Source organism: Halteromyces radiatus (assembly GCF_025201355.1).
Source record: "Halteromyces radiatus strain CBS 162.75 chromosome Unknown BX664scaffold_4, whole genome shotgun sequence".
Classification (NCBI taxonomy): domain Eukaryota; kingdom Fungi; phylum Mucoromycota; class Mucoromycetes; order Mucorales; family Cunninghamellaceae; genus Halteromyces; species Halteromyces radiatus.
This window is the reverse complement of record NW_026251690.1, coordinates 758306-771983: the sequence shown is the minus strand read 5'-3', so window position 1 is coordinate 771983 and position 13678 is coordinate 758306. Positions and strand designations below refer to the sequence as shown.

At 32.7% G+C, this 13678-nt stretch overlaps 6 protein-coding genes across 6 annotated transcripts; 2 read left to right on the top strand and 4 right to left on the bottom strand.

Moving 5' to 3' along the window:
• Positions 1 to 9: 9 nt before the first annotated feature.
• On the bottom strand, positions 10 to 1849 carry BX664DRAFT_331811 (uncharacterized protein). Its single transcript, XM_051545208.1, has 7 exons — positions 1488 to 1849; positions 1313 to 1432; positions 1066 to 1251; positions 919 to 1002; positions 555 to 852; positions 340 to 480; positions 10 to 288 (listed from the first exon to the last, which is right to left on the bottom strand). Exons 1-7 carry the CDS (start codon positions 1769 to 1771, stop codon positions 127 to 129), a joined length of 1275 nt encoding a protein of 424 aa, XP_051399798.1. The 5' UTR covers positions 1772 to 1849; the 3' UTR covers positions 10 to 126.
• A 351-nt stretch (positions 1850 to 2200) lies between these two features.
• BX664DRAFT_279634 (fork head domain-containing protein) lies at positions 2201 to 4300 on the bottom strand. The gene is made up of 2 exons (XM_051541451.1): positions 3656 to 4300; positions 2201 to 3573 (listed from the first exon to the last, which is right to left on the bottom strand). The coding sequence occupies exons 1-2, from the start codon at positions 4271 to 4273 to the stop codon at positions 2425 to 2427; spliced, it is 1767 nt and encodes a 588-aa protein (XP_051399797.1). The 5' UTR covers positions 4274 to 4300; the 3' UTR covers positions 2201 to 2424.
• A 1616-nt stretch (positions 4301 to 5916) lies between these two features.
• On the bottom strand, positions 5917 to 8810 carry BX664DRAFT_385529 (uncharacterized protein). The gene is made up of 10 exons (XM_051549257.1): positions 8647 to 8810; positions 8354 to 8584; positions 8218 to 8267; positions 8028 to 8136; positions 7593 to 7939; positions 7503 to 7512; positions 7295 to 7418; positions 7131 to 7222; positions 7022 to 7052; positions 5917 to 6965 (listed from the first exon to the last, which is right to left on the bottom strand). Exons 1-10 carry the CDS (start codon positions 8731 to 8733, stop codon positions 6040 to 6042), a joined length of 2007 nt encoding a protein of 668 aa, XP_051399796.1. The 5' UTR covers positions 8734 to 8810; the 3' UTR covers positions 5917 to 6039.
• An 856-nt stretch (positions 8811 to 9666) lies between these two features.
• Positions 9667 to 10298, top strand: BX664DRAFT_331802 (Flavinator of succinate dehydrogenase-domain-containing protein). Its single transcript, XM_051545207.1, has one exon. The coding sequence runs from the start codon at positions 9694 to 9696 to the stop codon at positions 10177 to 10179; it is 486 nt and encodes a 161-aa protein (XP_051399795.1). The 5' UTR covers positions 9667 to 9693; the 3' UTR covers positions 10180 to 10298.
• Positions 10299 to 10877: 579 nt separating this feature from the next.
• BX664DRAFT_262795 (kinase-like domain-containing protein) lies at positions 10878 to 11857 on the top strand (the record flags this gene model as incomplete). Its single annotated transcript, XM_051540738.1, has 2 exons — positions 10878 to 11174; positions 11246 to 11857. 2 exons carry the CDS (start codon positions 10878 to 10880, stop codon positions 11855 to 11857), a joined length of 909 nt encoding a protein of 302 aa, XP_051399794.1.
• A 224-nt stretch (positions 11858 to 12081) lies between these two features.
• BX664DRAFT_331798 (CPS1 protein) lies at positions 12082 to 13362 on the bottom strand. The gene is made up of 4 exons (XM_051545206.1): positions 13008 to 13362; positions 12836 to 12939; positions 12426 to 12624; positions 12082 to 12365 (listed from the first exon to the last, which is right to left on the bottom strand). Exons 1-4 carry the CDS (start codon positions 13099 to 13101, stop codon positions 12217 to 12219), a joined length of 546 nt encoding a protein of 181 aa, XP_051399793.1. The 5' UTR covers positions 13102 to 13362; the 3' UTR covers positions 12082 to 12216.
• Between the last annotated feature and the right edge of the window lie 316 nt (positions 13363 to 13678).

Below are 13678 nucleotides of genomic sequence, written 5' to 3'. Positions count from 1 at the left end.
AAAAGGAAAGAAAAGAACAAGAAAGAAAGTTTTATTGAGCAGAAACCGGAGTTCCAAAATAAACTGTAGCAACAAAAAAAAAAAGTACAATAAAATTTACAATTTGTTAAACTAAATGCACTGAATCTAATAAGAAGGATCGATCTTTCTTGATCCATCCATAAAGTATTTCACAGTTTCATCAGTCACGGACTTTTTTCTTTCTTGGAAACCGCCTACGACCTTTTGAAGTTCTTCAATACAACGTTTCTTGAGTTCACCAGTCATCATTTCACCAGATTTGTAAGCCTATAGAAAAATATATAAATATTCTATCACTTTTTCTTCTTTATGCTTTACCTTATAGATACGTTCTAATTCTTCATCATCTTCCAAAAAGAAACTCAAGTATTGATAAGCAACATCCACATCAGGATTACCACCATTAGCTTTATGTTCTTCTAAAGTAGCACCGCCACCAGAGAATGCATATTTATTGATCTATCAAAAAAAAAAAAAAAAAAGATGAGTTCTTCCAATTATTTTTATTTTTAAATTTTTTTTTTTTTTTTTACTTTGTTCTTGATTTGATTGGGAGTATCAGACATGAAAATAGCTGAACTATCCACGGAAGAACTCATCTTGGTTTGAGAACCTTGTAAGGCAGGGAAGAACTTGGCATGAATCAAACTTGGTTTAGGATACTTCAAACGTTTGGCTACATCACGCGTCAATCGGAAATAAGGATCTTGATCAATAGCACATGGAATCAAACAAGGGATATCCTTCTTGGTACCAAAGATTTGAGGGAACGAGTTGGAGAATGAAGGAGCTGCTTGAACAGCGACAAAGTGTAATTTACCAATACTATCACTATTTTATATCAAAAAAAAAAATTGTTTAATGATAATCATATGTATATATATATAATCAATTTACCTATCATTGAATCCAAAAGTGGCCTTTGATTGATTGGAAGTAATACAACTAGAAATACGAATCACATTGTGATAAAAGGGACCGCTATATAATAATAATAAAAAAAAAAGTAAATGATTCATCCTTTCTCCATCCTATTTATCTTACCCAACATAATCAAGATTAGAAAAGATGAAGGTTTTTTCGGGCTTGAATCCACAGGCAATGATATCCTTTACATTTTCAAAACCAAATTGATGACATTGTTCAATAGTAAGTTTGGATTTGAACAAGAACTTTTCATCATCCGTAATTTGAATCACAATAGGAACATCAAATACATCTTGCAACCATCTATAATATTAAAAAAAAAAATGAGAAATCATTGTGTATTGCTTGATTCATTAAAACTTACTGACAAAAGACAAAAGGAATCATATGACCAAGATGCATAGATGAATTAGAAGGACCACGACCAGTATATAAATAAAAAGGTTTCTTTTGTTCATATCGATCCAAAATACGACTCAATTCTCTATACAATTTTTTTTTTTTGTTAATGAATGCTTTTTTTTTTTTTTGATGATTACCTATGTGAGAAGAAAGTGCCTCTTCGTAAAAAGATATGAGGTTTACGTCCAGTCAACTTTTCAAATCGTTCCAATAAAGCAGCATCGATGGGAGTTGTACCGAATTGTTCAATGAGTCTGGTATAATCAATGGCTTGTTGAACACCATCTACAATAGCACCTTCTACTTCCCAAGGTGTTACGTTTTGTCCTCCAGTCTTGACATCAGTGGTCACTGTAGTGGCATCGGTTTCTACTTTAATGTTAAGATTAGATACTCCTTGAGTGACTTCAAATTCTGACATGTCGAATTAAAAAAAAAAAATGGGAATAGATTAAAGAGAGAGAGAAAAAAAAAAGGCAAACTTCACCCACAAAAAAAAAAAAAAAAATAGCTGACCTTATTTATTTTACCAACCAATGATGATGAGATTTTCTCAATTCATCCACCAATAAAATGGCGGGAACTGTGGCTTGGTGAACCACAGGTACAACAAAATTCAGTCATAACCACTCATCCTTTATATAAAGTTGTTGCATGATCAATCGAATTCCATCATTAATATCATCATCCACCAATGAAATGATAACCATTTTGTATGCCCCGTTTCTTTTTTTTTATTTATTTATTTTATATTTGAAACACATCAACAACAACATAAATCATATAAAGTAGATGAGGGGATAATAGAGAAAAGAGAAAGACATACATACATACATGTAAATTGGGATGAGAAGAATATATAACAAAAAAAAAAAAGAAAAAAGAAAAGAAAAAGATATATACGTAAACGAAAGTAAGACTAAAATAAAAAAAAAAGGGGAATCAACAAGATATATGAAAAAAAAGGGGGGGGAGAAATATACATATGTCACAAAAAACATCTATATAAAAAAAAAAGGGCGGGATGATATATAAAGACAAAGAGGAGGGGAACACAAAAAGATAACTATCTCTTTATAATACGGTTTCCCAATCAAATTGACCCGATGTAACACCATCTTCATCTTTGATGGACTTGACGGATTTCAGTGTTGGATCTTGATGAGATGGTTGATAAAAACATGCTGAAGAATCCATGATTGTATTGGATGCAGTTGTTGGTGCTGTAGATTGTTTTCTGAATGATGATGTTGTATTAAATTCACCAGGCGTTGATGTAGGAGGCGAACCATTATCAGGAACAGGAGTGGAAACAGTGGTTGTTGTTGTAATATCCTCCATCACAGTAGATTGATCATGAGAAGTGGGATGATGTTGTAAAGTGACTGAAGCACCAGATGGAGATGAGAGTTGACTTGATGGTGTAGGAGAAAATGTGGTGTAAACTGTCGCTTGGTTACCAGACTTGGTTGGATCGGCTGATTTATCCATCATAGATGCTGATGATTGACCATTTCCATAGCTGTAATACATGTGATGATGATTGCTGTTATCATATAAAGAGTAATTAGCTTGCTTCATTAATTGTTGCTGATGATGTTGTTGTACTTGCTGATTGTTGGTAGAATGATGATGATGATGATGTTGTTGTTGTTGTTGTTGTTGTTGATATTGAGATGGATTAGTGATATTATCCATGTACATTTCATAACCTGGAACATAACCACTATTTCGAAGAGCATTATGTGTACTTGATGGACGATGATGATGATGATGATGATGATTGGTGGCAAATTGACGACCATAAGCATATGCATTCCCATAATAACTTCCATTTGTAGTATTGATAGATCCATACCCATTAACACTTGTAGAAGTACCTAGACCAACTCCATTGAGATTTTTGGATAAAGTAGCTGCATCCATTGAAAGAGATCGTGTGTCACGATACGCACGCCGGCTTAGAGAGGATGTAGAAGACGCAGAAGATGTGGACCATTCAGGGCGATAAGGTGCATTAGCAGGGTCACTTCCAGAACGATTACTTCGTCTTGATGATGTCGCTGATGATGAAGATGTACCAGATAGACTATGTCGAGTTCTTTGTTCTGATTCAGCAGATCGATAATCAACCATCCAATAAGATCCTTTTCCTGGTTCGTTGATAGGTCGAGGTACACGAACAAAGCTTTTGTTCAAAGACAAATTGTGACGAATAGAGTTCTAAAAAAGGAAATGCATATATATATATATATGTATGGTGAGAACAGAGCTTTTTTTTTTTTTTTTTTTTTTTTTTTTTTACCTTCCAACCAGTGCCAGCTGTGCCATAATAGGGATAATGATCAATCACCCATTGATAGATTTCACTAAGAGTCAACTTATTTTCTGGACTATTTTCAATAGCATATTTGATGAGAGTAGCATATGAATAAGGTGGTTTGCCTTCAGTGTTCTTTTCCACGTGAATATCCTTCGTACAAGGGATACGTTGTTTCTTGGTGCTAGTGGTCGATACAGATTTTTCACCGGAAACAGAAGGAGAAGGGGTTGTGGTAGATGGTGGATGATAAGTATAAGACGAAGATGTTGATACAGTAGAGTCAGTAGTTGTAGTGGTCGATGGTAAATCCCAAGAAACAAGTTGTTGTTGTTGTTTTTTATCATCATCATTCATATGAATAGGTTCATGGTTCAGTTGTGCAACAGATGAATTATTTGAAGATGAAATAGAGTTGATGGGTGGCAACTGGTGAGCATAGTAAGTTTGATATCGATTACCAACTTCATTTTCATTATTGTTGTTAAATGATTGTTGTTGAGTTGAATAAGAAGTGGTGGTAGTATTGGAGGAATTCATATTATGACGATCTAACCAATCGATAGTATTGAATCCGTTATTATTCGGATGCAAATCAGTCATAAAGTCAAAAGAAAATAAAAATAAGAGAAAAAAAAAAAAAGAGAAGAAAGGAAAAAGTTGAAAACCAAAAAAAAAAAAAAAAAAAAAACCAAAAAGAAGGGGGGTCGGTAATTGAATGTATTTTAGGAGGGATGGATGTCTGGATAAAAGGGGGGTGGAGGAAGAGATCTAGAAGGGAAGACAAGTGTGGGGGGAGGCTAGCGAATTACTTGAGAAAAAGTGGTCATGAGTTCTCTGTTATAATGCTTTTAACCCTTTTCTGTTTTGACTTTTTTTTTTTTATTATAACTTGCCATAGTAAAAAAAAAAAAAAAAAAAAGTCAAACTGCTTTTTAATTTCACTTTATCGTGAATTACTCTTCATTCATTTACTGTTATTAAATACCATCTTAAAGCATCATCATTATCATTATCGTGATCATCATCATCATCATATAGATGATCATCACCCAAGAACTAATATATAACCCAGAGGAATGATGATGAAGCAAGAAGAAAAACTTTAAATTGGCGCCGGAATGGCTTATCCAAAATCAAACTTCCCGGGAATCAGTGATGTTGTCACTGGTGCAGTTTAATTAAAGTAATATAGTGTGTGTGTGAAGACTTTTTAGAAAATCGCCTATAACAAGTTTATCCCTTGTTTGTCAGAGTTTCCACCATCAAAAGATCCCCCAAGAAAAGTGTTTCAAAAATATATCATCCCCTTTCATTATCATGTGGTAATGATTACAATTACAACTAGAGAGAGAGAGAATACTAAGTTTGGAAGTGCCTGAGTTTTTTCTTTTTTTTTGTTCAACAGGGTCACCTGCTTATTTGCTTTTCTTTTTTTTTTTTGGGTTACTCCATTGACGTACTCTTTTTGGCATCGTTAAGATGACCATCTCTGATCCCAAAAAAAAAAAGATAATATATATATGATATAATCTTTGCATTTTGATTTCTTTATATGTTTTGAAAAGATGATACTCTCCTACTAACGTATAGCTCTTATAGGATTACCACGGCAATTATCGTGTAAAACCCTTCCGAGGGATGATCACAAAAAAAAAAAAAAGAAAGAAGCATGCCTACCTTCAGTTTCATGCCCGTCTTCGGAATTCGACCCGATGTTTAAAGTTTATCTGTGTCACTAACCTAAAAAAAAAAAAAAGTAAACAGAGATTCTCCATCACTTTATCATTTTGTAATATGGACTTTTACAGTCATTTTATCGGTCCCATCCCGCACAAGAGTTGACCACATGGTAATCATTCCATGGGCGTAAAAAAAAAAAAAAAAAAGGAGGATCGGTTAGGTTCATCTTTTTTTTTTTCTCACGTATTCCGAATATCTTTTATTTTTGGTGAAGGCTTTAATAGTAAAGTTTTTTTTTTTCTCTAAAAAGAAAGCTATAAACATTGGCTTACGAAAGAAGAGTAGTACCACGTAAAGAAATAATCTCATCGGTTTGAGATCATCATCTACAAAGACAGTAAATAATAAAGGAGAGAACCGATGGTCAGTGCGGTAGGATAAAATAAACAACCAAAGTGTGTTTATATTTACTCTATCTCAAAGCAAGGAACAATCTTCATAAATGAATATAAACAAGTAAATTCATGGGGTTCTTTTGACAGCAACTTGTTTGTTTATCTAAAGAAGGGTAAAAAGAGTCGTATATGTATATTTTTTATTCTTTTGCATGATAATATTACGAGGTAATCAACAAACAACCAACTAAACTAAACCAAAATATCTATCTATCTATTTATCTAATCATATTAGGATTGACTAATACGGGAGTAGGCAAACACACCAATGATAACCACACCTAAGAATGTAATGGCAGCAGGTAGTAAAATATCGTGATGAGGGACAGTTGGTTCCTTGAAGCTTCTTCTCTTATTCTTGGTTTTCAATTCCATTTGTTCATCTTCACTATCTGTCAACATTTCCAATTGTTCTTTATTATTGTTGTTTTGGTCCACACCAGGGACTTCTAGTTTCATGCTGGGAAGATGCATCATGGTTGGAGACATGGTCGAATTCGTTACTGGTTGAGGCGCTGCCGTGTCATGAACAAATAATTTCACCCTGTTCTGATCCAATTTTTGTGCCATCATCACTGCATCTTCCACATCCGCGTCTGAAGAGATCAATACCAAATCATTTTCATCATCCATATAAGATATCGATAACCATTCCCCGCCGTCCTCTTGTTGATGATGAGATTCTATATTGTTGTTACTGCTATTGCTATCGGCAGTCGAAGATGAAGCTGAATGATTGGCTGCTACAAATTGAACATGTTCCCCAAGTACTTTTTGTCGTACACTATCTAAAAGATAAGCATAACTATTGGATTTCATCATAAATCGATGGGTCTTTCCGCCAAGAGAAGTGAATTTAAATGTTGTACCGTTTGCATGGGTATTTCTAGTAATCGATGATGATTTACGATAAGATGATATACTACTTGCTTCGTCGTTGTTCATCACCATACTGGCTGATTCATTGGGTTGAATTTCGGAAAATCCTTGAAGTTGAGAAAATGAAGCCGATGGTTCCGGACTTATTACTTGATCCACATGGGAGGCTGAATGTCGATTACCGGATGAGAGATAATGTGATCCATTAGGATCGGATGATCCTTGTGATTCGCTTTCCACGCCACCAAAACTATCCCAAAATCTTGACCACATTGGACCTATCAAAAGATAACGCTTTAGCTTCTTTTATAATTTCCTTCTATTGCTAACTGACCTTCTCCATCATTGCCTTGGATGCTATTCATCTAGTGGATCCAATCAGTTGTTTTTGAAGTCAGCATCCTATCTTGAATCATGATTTTTTTTTTGGTTCCTAATCTTACTTGTTCAAGGGTAGCATAGGTCAGTTTCAAAACATCAACAATTCCAACTACTCGGCCATCTTCCAAAATAGGTAAGTTCAAGTAATGTCCATCTAAATAAAAATGAAAAAAAAGAAGTTGAGCTTTAATGACAAAGTTTTATTCAATCTTTATTATTAATTTACCATTCATGCGTTTCAACGCTTCTAATACAGTAGTAGATGGTTCAGCACAGTCAGGTTCAGGAGTCATCACACGTACAACAGAACAATTTTCAGGATTCAATCCAGCAGCAATCACACGAAGCACCTACATGAAGAGAAAAACATGAATTAAAAAAAAAAAAAAGAATCGTCCATTGACTTTAGATTGGTTATCCTTCAATTTTCTTACAATATCCTTCCTAATGAGAGAGCGATGAAAAAGAAATCATTTAGAATATGTGTTTCCATCATCATTATTTTTTTTTTTTGAAGAACTTACGTTGTAAAAATACCAGCAAGACGATGATGCTTCATAACCAAGACAGCAGTGGTATGACATTCTTTCATCATTTTAGCAATTTCTCGAACATTGACCTTGTAATTAACTTCCACAGCACCATGATCCATCACAGTGGTCATATCAGGGCAAGACATACGATCCCGTAATACTTCCATATATTGTACCAATTGGACAGGGTTGCCAGACCATTCACGTTCTACACCTTCTAAAGCATCATATAATTTGCGAGAAGATCCATAAGCACGTTCCATTTTGTCTAATGCTTCATATAAACATTTGGTAATATCCAAAAGACCAAAAATATCACCTTCTTCATTACATACAGGCTAAGAATATATTACATTTCAAATGAAAAAAAAAACATTGTATTAATATATGAAAATGAATCCCATTTTCACCGTCTATCCTACTTACCAAATGTCGAAATCCTCTTGATACCATGAGATTAAGAGCATCTTGAGCACTTGTTGAAGCTGTGACACACATTGGATTTGGAGTCATAATATCTGCTACCGGTGTAGATCTATTTTAATGGAATATCAAAAAGAGAAGAATAAATATCAAACCTTTGATGATATATATATATATATATATATATTTTTACCTTGCATCCATATCATCAACAGCAACCACGCGGTAAGCTATATCTTTTGCCTATTTAAAAAAAAAAAAAAAAAAAAAAGGCGGAAAGAAATGTTAACAATATCATGACGCGCTCATGTTACCAATTGTATCATTACCGTAAAAATACCACTAAGATGGTCATCATCATCCACCACAAGAACACAATCACTACGTTTGGCAGCCATGAGTTGAGAAGCTTCAATCACCAACATACTTTCCTTAACAGTCAAAGCTTGAGCAGGACGAAGGGCCGAAACAGTACCTGCAATTTTACGATATTGTTGTTGTCGTTGTATAGGAGTAGTACGTTTCTTTGATAGTTCTCTTTCAAACTTTTGTCGAATAGCCTAATAAAAATAAAAGTGAATATGGTTTCCCTTGAAAATAAAAATAATAATAATAATAATACCTCATCACGCTTGCTTTGTCTTTGTCTTCCTGTATTCGTATCAGCGTCCGAACGACTAGGTGCTTGTAAATGAGACCGTTTCGACATTATCGAAAATAAAAAAGTAACAGAAAAGAGAAAGAAAACAAGGAAAAAAAAAAATTGAAGAGAGAGAGTATCTTGAGAAAAAAAAAAAAAAGAATCACCAAAAGGGACACAGTTCAACTCCGCATTACTCGGGGCGCCTATTGGCATCATCCATGTTCATCATCATCTTCATCAACATTCTTCTTATATTGTATCTATTATAAATATCAATCCATTATATACCACATATTACATCATCATCATATCATAACTATTCATATGTTCATTGAATTATCATCATTTTATGGCTTATCATCACCTTAAGAACTGTTCAAATAAATGACAAGAAATCAATAGTTTGATAAATATCAAGTAAATGACCATGTATTCATTTTTATTGTTAAATTTCGGTACTTGAAAAGAAGAAATGGGAAATGGTTTAATGTGATGATCAACTAAATATTATTTGTATATGTGCACTTATCAAAAAAAAGAAAAGATCCAGACAGAAGGAAAGACGGAGAGAGGCAAGGACAGACAACCAGAGGCACAGCAAGACCAAGAACAATGAAGAAGAAGATACCAACAAGGAAGAATCCAAAAAGAAGAGGAAAGAAAGAGAAAAATAAAAAAAAGTGTCTTTTATATTACTTTTTTTTTTTCCTCCAATCACATTGAAAGTATCAAATAATCATGATTATTCTATTAAATCAAATCAATCATCCAATCATTATATTTCATAAAAAATAAAATAGCATATGGAATTTCTATCTCATAAAATTAAATAAAAAGTTACTTGTAAGAGATCATGTATAGTTTTTTATCAAGATTCTTTGACGGAGTTCAACAATAGGCTAGGGTCAAAACTTCAAGATTTTCAACAAAAAAAAGTCCACAGAAAAAAAAAAAATAGACTTTTTTTTTCTTTACTCTTTCTTCTTATTTTTTTTTTTTTTTTTTTTTTGTTATTACAACGTTACTATGATGTTATTATCTACACTCAAAAGACAAACCGTTCTTTCTGGATCAGCAAGACGCACATTGAGCAGCAGTTGTATTGTATGGAAACACACTTACCAAGATCCTTTCCCTAATCTTTCGATTCGTCATTCACCTGACATGGATGTAGACACACCTTATCCCAACTTGCCACCTATTCCACGCCCCAATGAACCAGAAGACAAGAAACGTGCACGACTCATCTATCAATCAAGAAAGAGAGGTACTTTGGAAAATGATTTGTTGTTATCGACATTTGCTCAGAAATACTTGCCTACGTTTACCATGCAACAACTCGAAGAATATGACAGTTTGTTGGATGAACCCGACTGGGATCTGTTTTATTGGGCCACTTTTAAAAAACCTCACCCTGAAAAATGGAAGGATAGCAAGGTGTTAAAAATGATTTGTGAACATGCAAAGAACAAGGACAAGAAAGTATTGCGCATGCCGGATTTGAAGGAATAGATTTGTTGTATATATGTTATTAAGTTGATTGAATATAATATATATTTTTTTTTTTTTAAAAAAAAAAGGGGGGATTTTACAAAAATGAAAAATAAAAATTAGATTTGGTTCATTGACAACTTGATGTTATTATCTATTTCAATCTTTGTTAATTGATGTTTATCTTTTTATTATTTGGAGGGCGCATGATAGAGAAATCGAATCCTGGGAAACTCAAGAACATAATATATATAATAAGGATGAGGGAGAAGGATATAGTTTATAATCTTTACCAAAAAAAGAACTTGAATACTTTTCTATAAAAATGCACATATATTACTCTCTTTTTTTTTTTTTGTTTCCTTTCTCTTTTTTTTTTTTTTTTTTTTTTTTATTTTATTCTTTTATCCAAAGTTTACTTTTTTATCATGATTACTCAGAATACAGATGATATTAAAACCAACAAAAAGAAAACATCGTTCCTGAAATTTTTGTCCATCAATAACAACAAGATACCAAACCTACCAGATACTTCTTGTACTAGAATGGATGAACAAGAGTGTATAATAAAAAACAACAAGAGCATCATAGAATATTCACCTTCCCGAAACAGTCCATCACTATGGGAACCACAACCATTCGTGCGACGATCCATCTCTTTACAAACAAAGACGGATCAACGACCCAATGAATCATCACTAAATGAAAAGTACCATGACATGAAAAAAATTAAAAAAGTAGGAAAAGGAGCCACCGCCACCATCTATTTGTTGGCTGATCATCGTCCATTTTCGACGTTTCTACCATCTTCCTTTTTATGGAAAAGATCCAAACCTACCAATGCTGTCTTGGCGGTGAAAAGATTTCATCCCCCTCAACATGAATCCAATACTTTATTTGGTCAACGTTTATATAAGGAATTCAAATTAACACAATTATCATCCCATCATCATGTTGTCACTGTGTTTGAACTATTAAAAGATCGACGAGGTCGATGGTGTATCATCATGGAATATGTAAAAGGTTTTATGAAAGAAATCCTGTAAAAATGCTTATCTCTCTTTTTTTTTTTTTTTTTTTTATATAGTGCCATGGAGGAGATGTATTGACGATATTACAACAAATATCATTGACCAATGATGCTATGGATTGTATATTTAAACAATTATTACGTGGAATGGCTCATCTTCATAGTCTTGGAATAGCTCATCGTGACATCAAACCCGATAATTTATTGATGACCAGACAAGGAATATTAAAGATCACGGATTTTGGAGTGGCACATCAAATCATAAAAAAGGAAAAAGAAGTAGTGGTCTGTCAAGGATTATGTGGATCGATGCCATATTGGCCACCAGAATTATTTACTTCGGTTGAATATTATGATGGATTGGCAATGGATGTATGGAGTGCTGCCATCACTTTTTATTGTTTACTTTATACACAGATCCCTTTTTTACAGGCAACCACACAAGATCCTCATTATGCGTCTTTTCTTCATCAACACTCATCATTCAACTCGTGGTCGGCTCTAAATCGATGTGATCCTTCTCTTCAACATTGTATATTGTCCATGCTTGATCCGGATCCTAATCTACGTTGGTCCATTCCACAATGTCTAGATTCCCCTTGGATCCAAAACATTCATACTTGTTATGATCATCCTACTGCCCTTGTGCATCATCATCATTTTACATGATATCTTCATACCCATGATAAAAAAGAAGGAATTAGAAATTTTTTTTTATTGAATAAAGTATATTATATAAATAGTTGACAAGAATGGATAAATAAAAAAAAAAAGGGGAGATATACTTTGAATATATAGCAAAAGAGAGGAGAGTATAAAAAAAAATAACGAAAATAATAATAATAATAATAATAATAATAATAATAAGATATAATAAAGAAACTAATTTGTAAGAAAGAATGGAGGATTTCCAAAAAAAAAAAAAAAAAGGTGAGTAAAAAACAAGAGACAGAGAGAAAAACAAAGGCATAAATAATAAGAAATAGAGAGGCATCATACAAAGTGGAAATAGAGGAAAAGTAGGTAATCTATTTCTTTGTTTTGACATTTTGACTTAACCAATTAAGACCTTCAAATAATCCATCGCCAGTAGTAGCACAAGAAGGATGAACATACCAAGCACGTTCACGCATTTGAGCCAAACCTAGTTTTTCAGTCACTTCTGCAGGAGACATGGCTACAAAAAAAAAAAAAAAATATCAGATTATTTCCATAAGTATTTATTTCAAAAAATTACCACCAGGTAAATCTTGTTTATTTGCAAAGACCAACAATAAACATTCTTTCATTTCTCGATCTGACATAATTCGATGTAATTCTTGACGAGCTTCATCAATACGATCTCGATCTTGAGAATCAATAACAAATATCAATCCTTGAGTTCCAGTATAATAATGACGCCAAAGATTACGAATCTTATCTTGACCTCCAACATCCTATCAAAAAAAAAGAACATATTAAAATAAACTATCGTTCCCTCCTCTTTTGTCTCCTATTTTATATACCTTCATGCGAAGGAATATATACACATACGCACATACATATATAAAGAAAAGTTATTCTCCACATCATCCCCCTAGTTTAACTATTCATCCTATCTTCATTTTTTTCCCCTTTTATTATAAAAACATTTTTTTTTTGACTTACCCAAACATTGAATTTCACATTTTTATATGTCACAGATTCTACATTGAATCCAACAGTAGGAATAGTTGTTACGGATTGATTCAATTTGAGTTTGTAAAGAATGGCTAATAATAATAATAAAAAAAAAAGGTTGAATATTTTTTTGTATTTTGATAAGAAAAGTTCATCTTACTTGTTTTTCCAGCAGCATCAAGTCCAAGCATTAAAACACGCATTTCCTTATTACTGAAAAGTTTAGCTAATCCTTTTGATAAGTTGGCGCCCATTGTTAAGAATAAAAAGAAATAATAAAGATAAAAGAAAGGTAGTAGTAAAGAAGGGGATGAGAAGGAGAAGAGAAGGGGGGGTATTGGACTTGAAGAACAATAATAGATGAAAGGTATAGTGAAGGAATGGAAAGATGAAAAAAAAAATAAGAATCAAAAGATAAGTATTTATCCTTTTTATTCAAAAAGTATAATAATAAACCAAAAAAAAAAAGAATAAAAGAATCGCGAGAGTCTTTTGTATAAAAAAAGAAAAAAAAAAGAAAGAACTGGAGAAAAAGAAAGAAAGAAAAAAAAAGGAACGAAAAATAAAGATAGATATAAAAAAAGGAGTCTCAAAAAGTTATTAAAAAAAAAGTGTGACGGAGGATGAAATTCAATAGGAAAAAAGGATGATCCCTTTTTTTTTTATCGTTCTTATTATTATTATTATCATCATATCGAGATAAATTCTCTTATTTTGAACCTTTTTTTTTTTCTTTTTTTTTTTTTTTTAAAAAAAAAAATGGCATAAAATAAAAAAATGATAAATCAAAATAAACTAATTATCTTCTTGAATCATAATCAGACCTATCTT

Coding starts and splice junctions, on each gene's coding strand:
- BX664DRAFT_331802 (XM_051545207.1), top strand. CDS start 9,694: ATGATGTTATTATCTACACTCAAAAGACAAACCGTTCTTTCTGGATCA.
- BX664DRAFT_331811 (XM_051545208.1), bottom strand. CDS start 1,771: ATGTCAGAATTTGAAGTCACTCAAGGAGTATCTAATCTTAACATTAAA. Junction 1,433..1,487: donor GGCACTTTCTTCTCACATAG/GTAATCATCAAA, acceptor AAAATTGTATAG/AGAATTGAGTCGTATTTTGG. Junction 1,003..1,065: donor TCTAATCTTGATTATGTTGG/GTAAGATAAATA, acceptor ATTATTATATAG/CGGTCCCTTTTATCACAATG.
- BX664DRAFT_331798 (XM_051545206.1), bottom strand. CDS start 13,101: ATGGGCGCCAACTTATCAAAAGGATTAGCTAAACTTTTCAGTAATAAG. Junction 12,940..13,007: donor TGATGCTGCTGGAAAAACAA/GTAAGATGAACT, acceptor TATTATTATTAG/CCATTCTTTACAAACTCAAA. Junction 12,366..12,425: donor TAAACAAGATTTACCTGGTG/GTAATTTTTTGA, acceptor TTTTTTTTGTAG/CCATGTCTCCTGCAGAAGTG.
- BX664DRAFT_385529 (XM_051549257.1), bottom strand. CDS start 8,733: ATGTCGAAACGGTCTCATTTACAAGCACCTAGTCGTTCGGACGCTGAT. Junction 8,137..8,217: donor GTTGATGATATGGATGCAAG/GTAAAAATATAT, acceptor CCATTAAAATAG/ATCTACACCGGTAGCAGATA. Junction 7,223..7,294: donor AGCGTTGAAACGCATGAATG/GTAAATTAATAA, acceptor ATTTTTATTTAG/ATGGACATTACTTGAACTTA.
- BX664DRAFT_279634 (XM_051541451.1), bottom strand. CDS start 4,273: ATGACTGATTTGCATCCGAATAATAACGGATTCAATACTATCGATTGG. Junction 3,574..3,655: donor CAGCTGGCACTGGTTGGAAG/GTAAAAAAAAAA, acceptor TTCCTTTTTTAG/AACTCTATTCGTCACAATTT.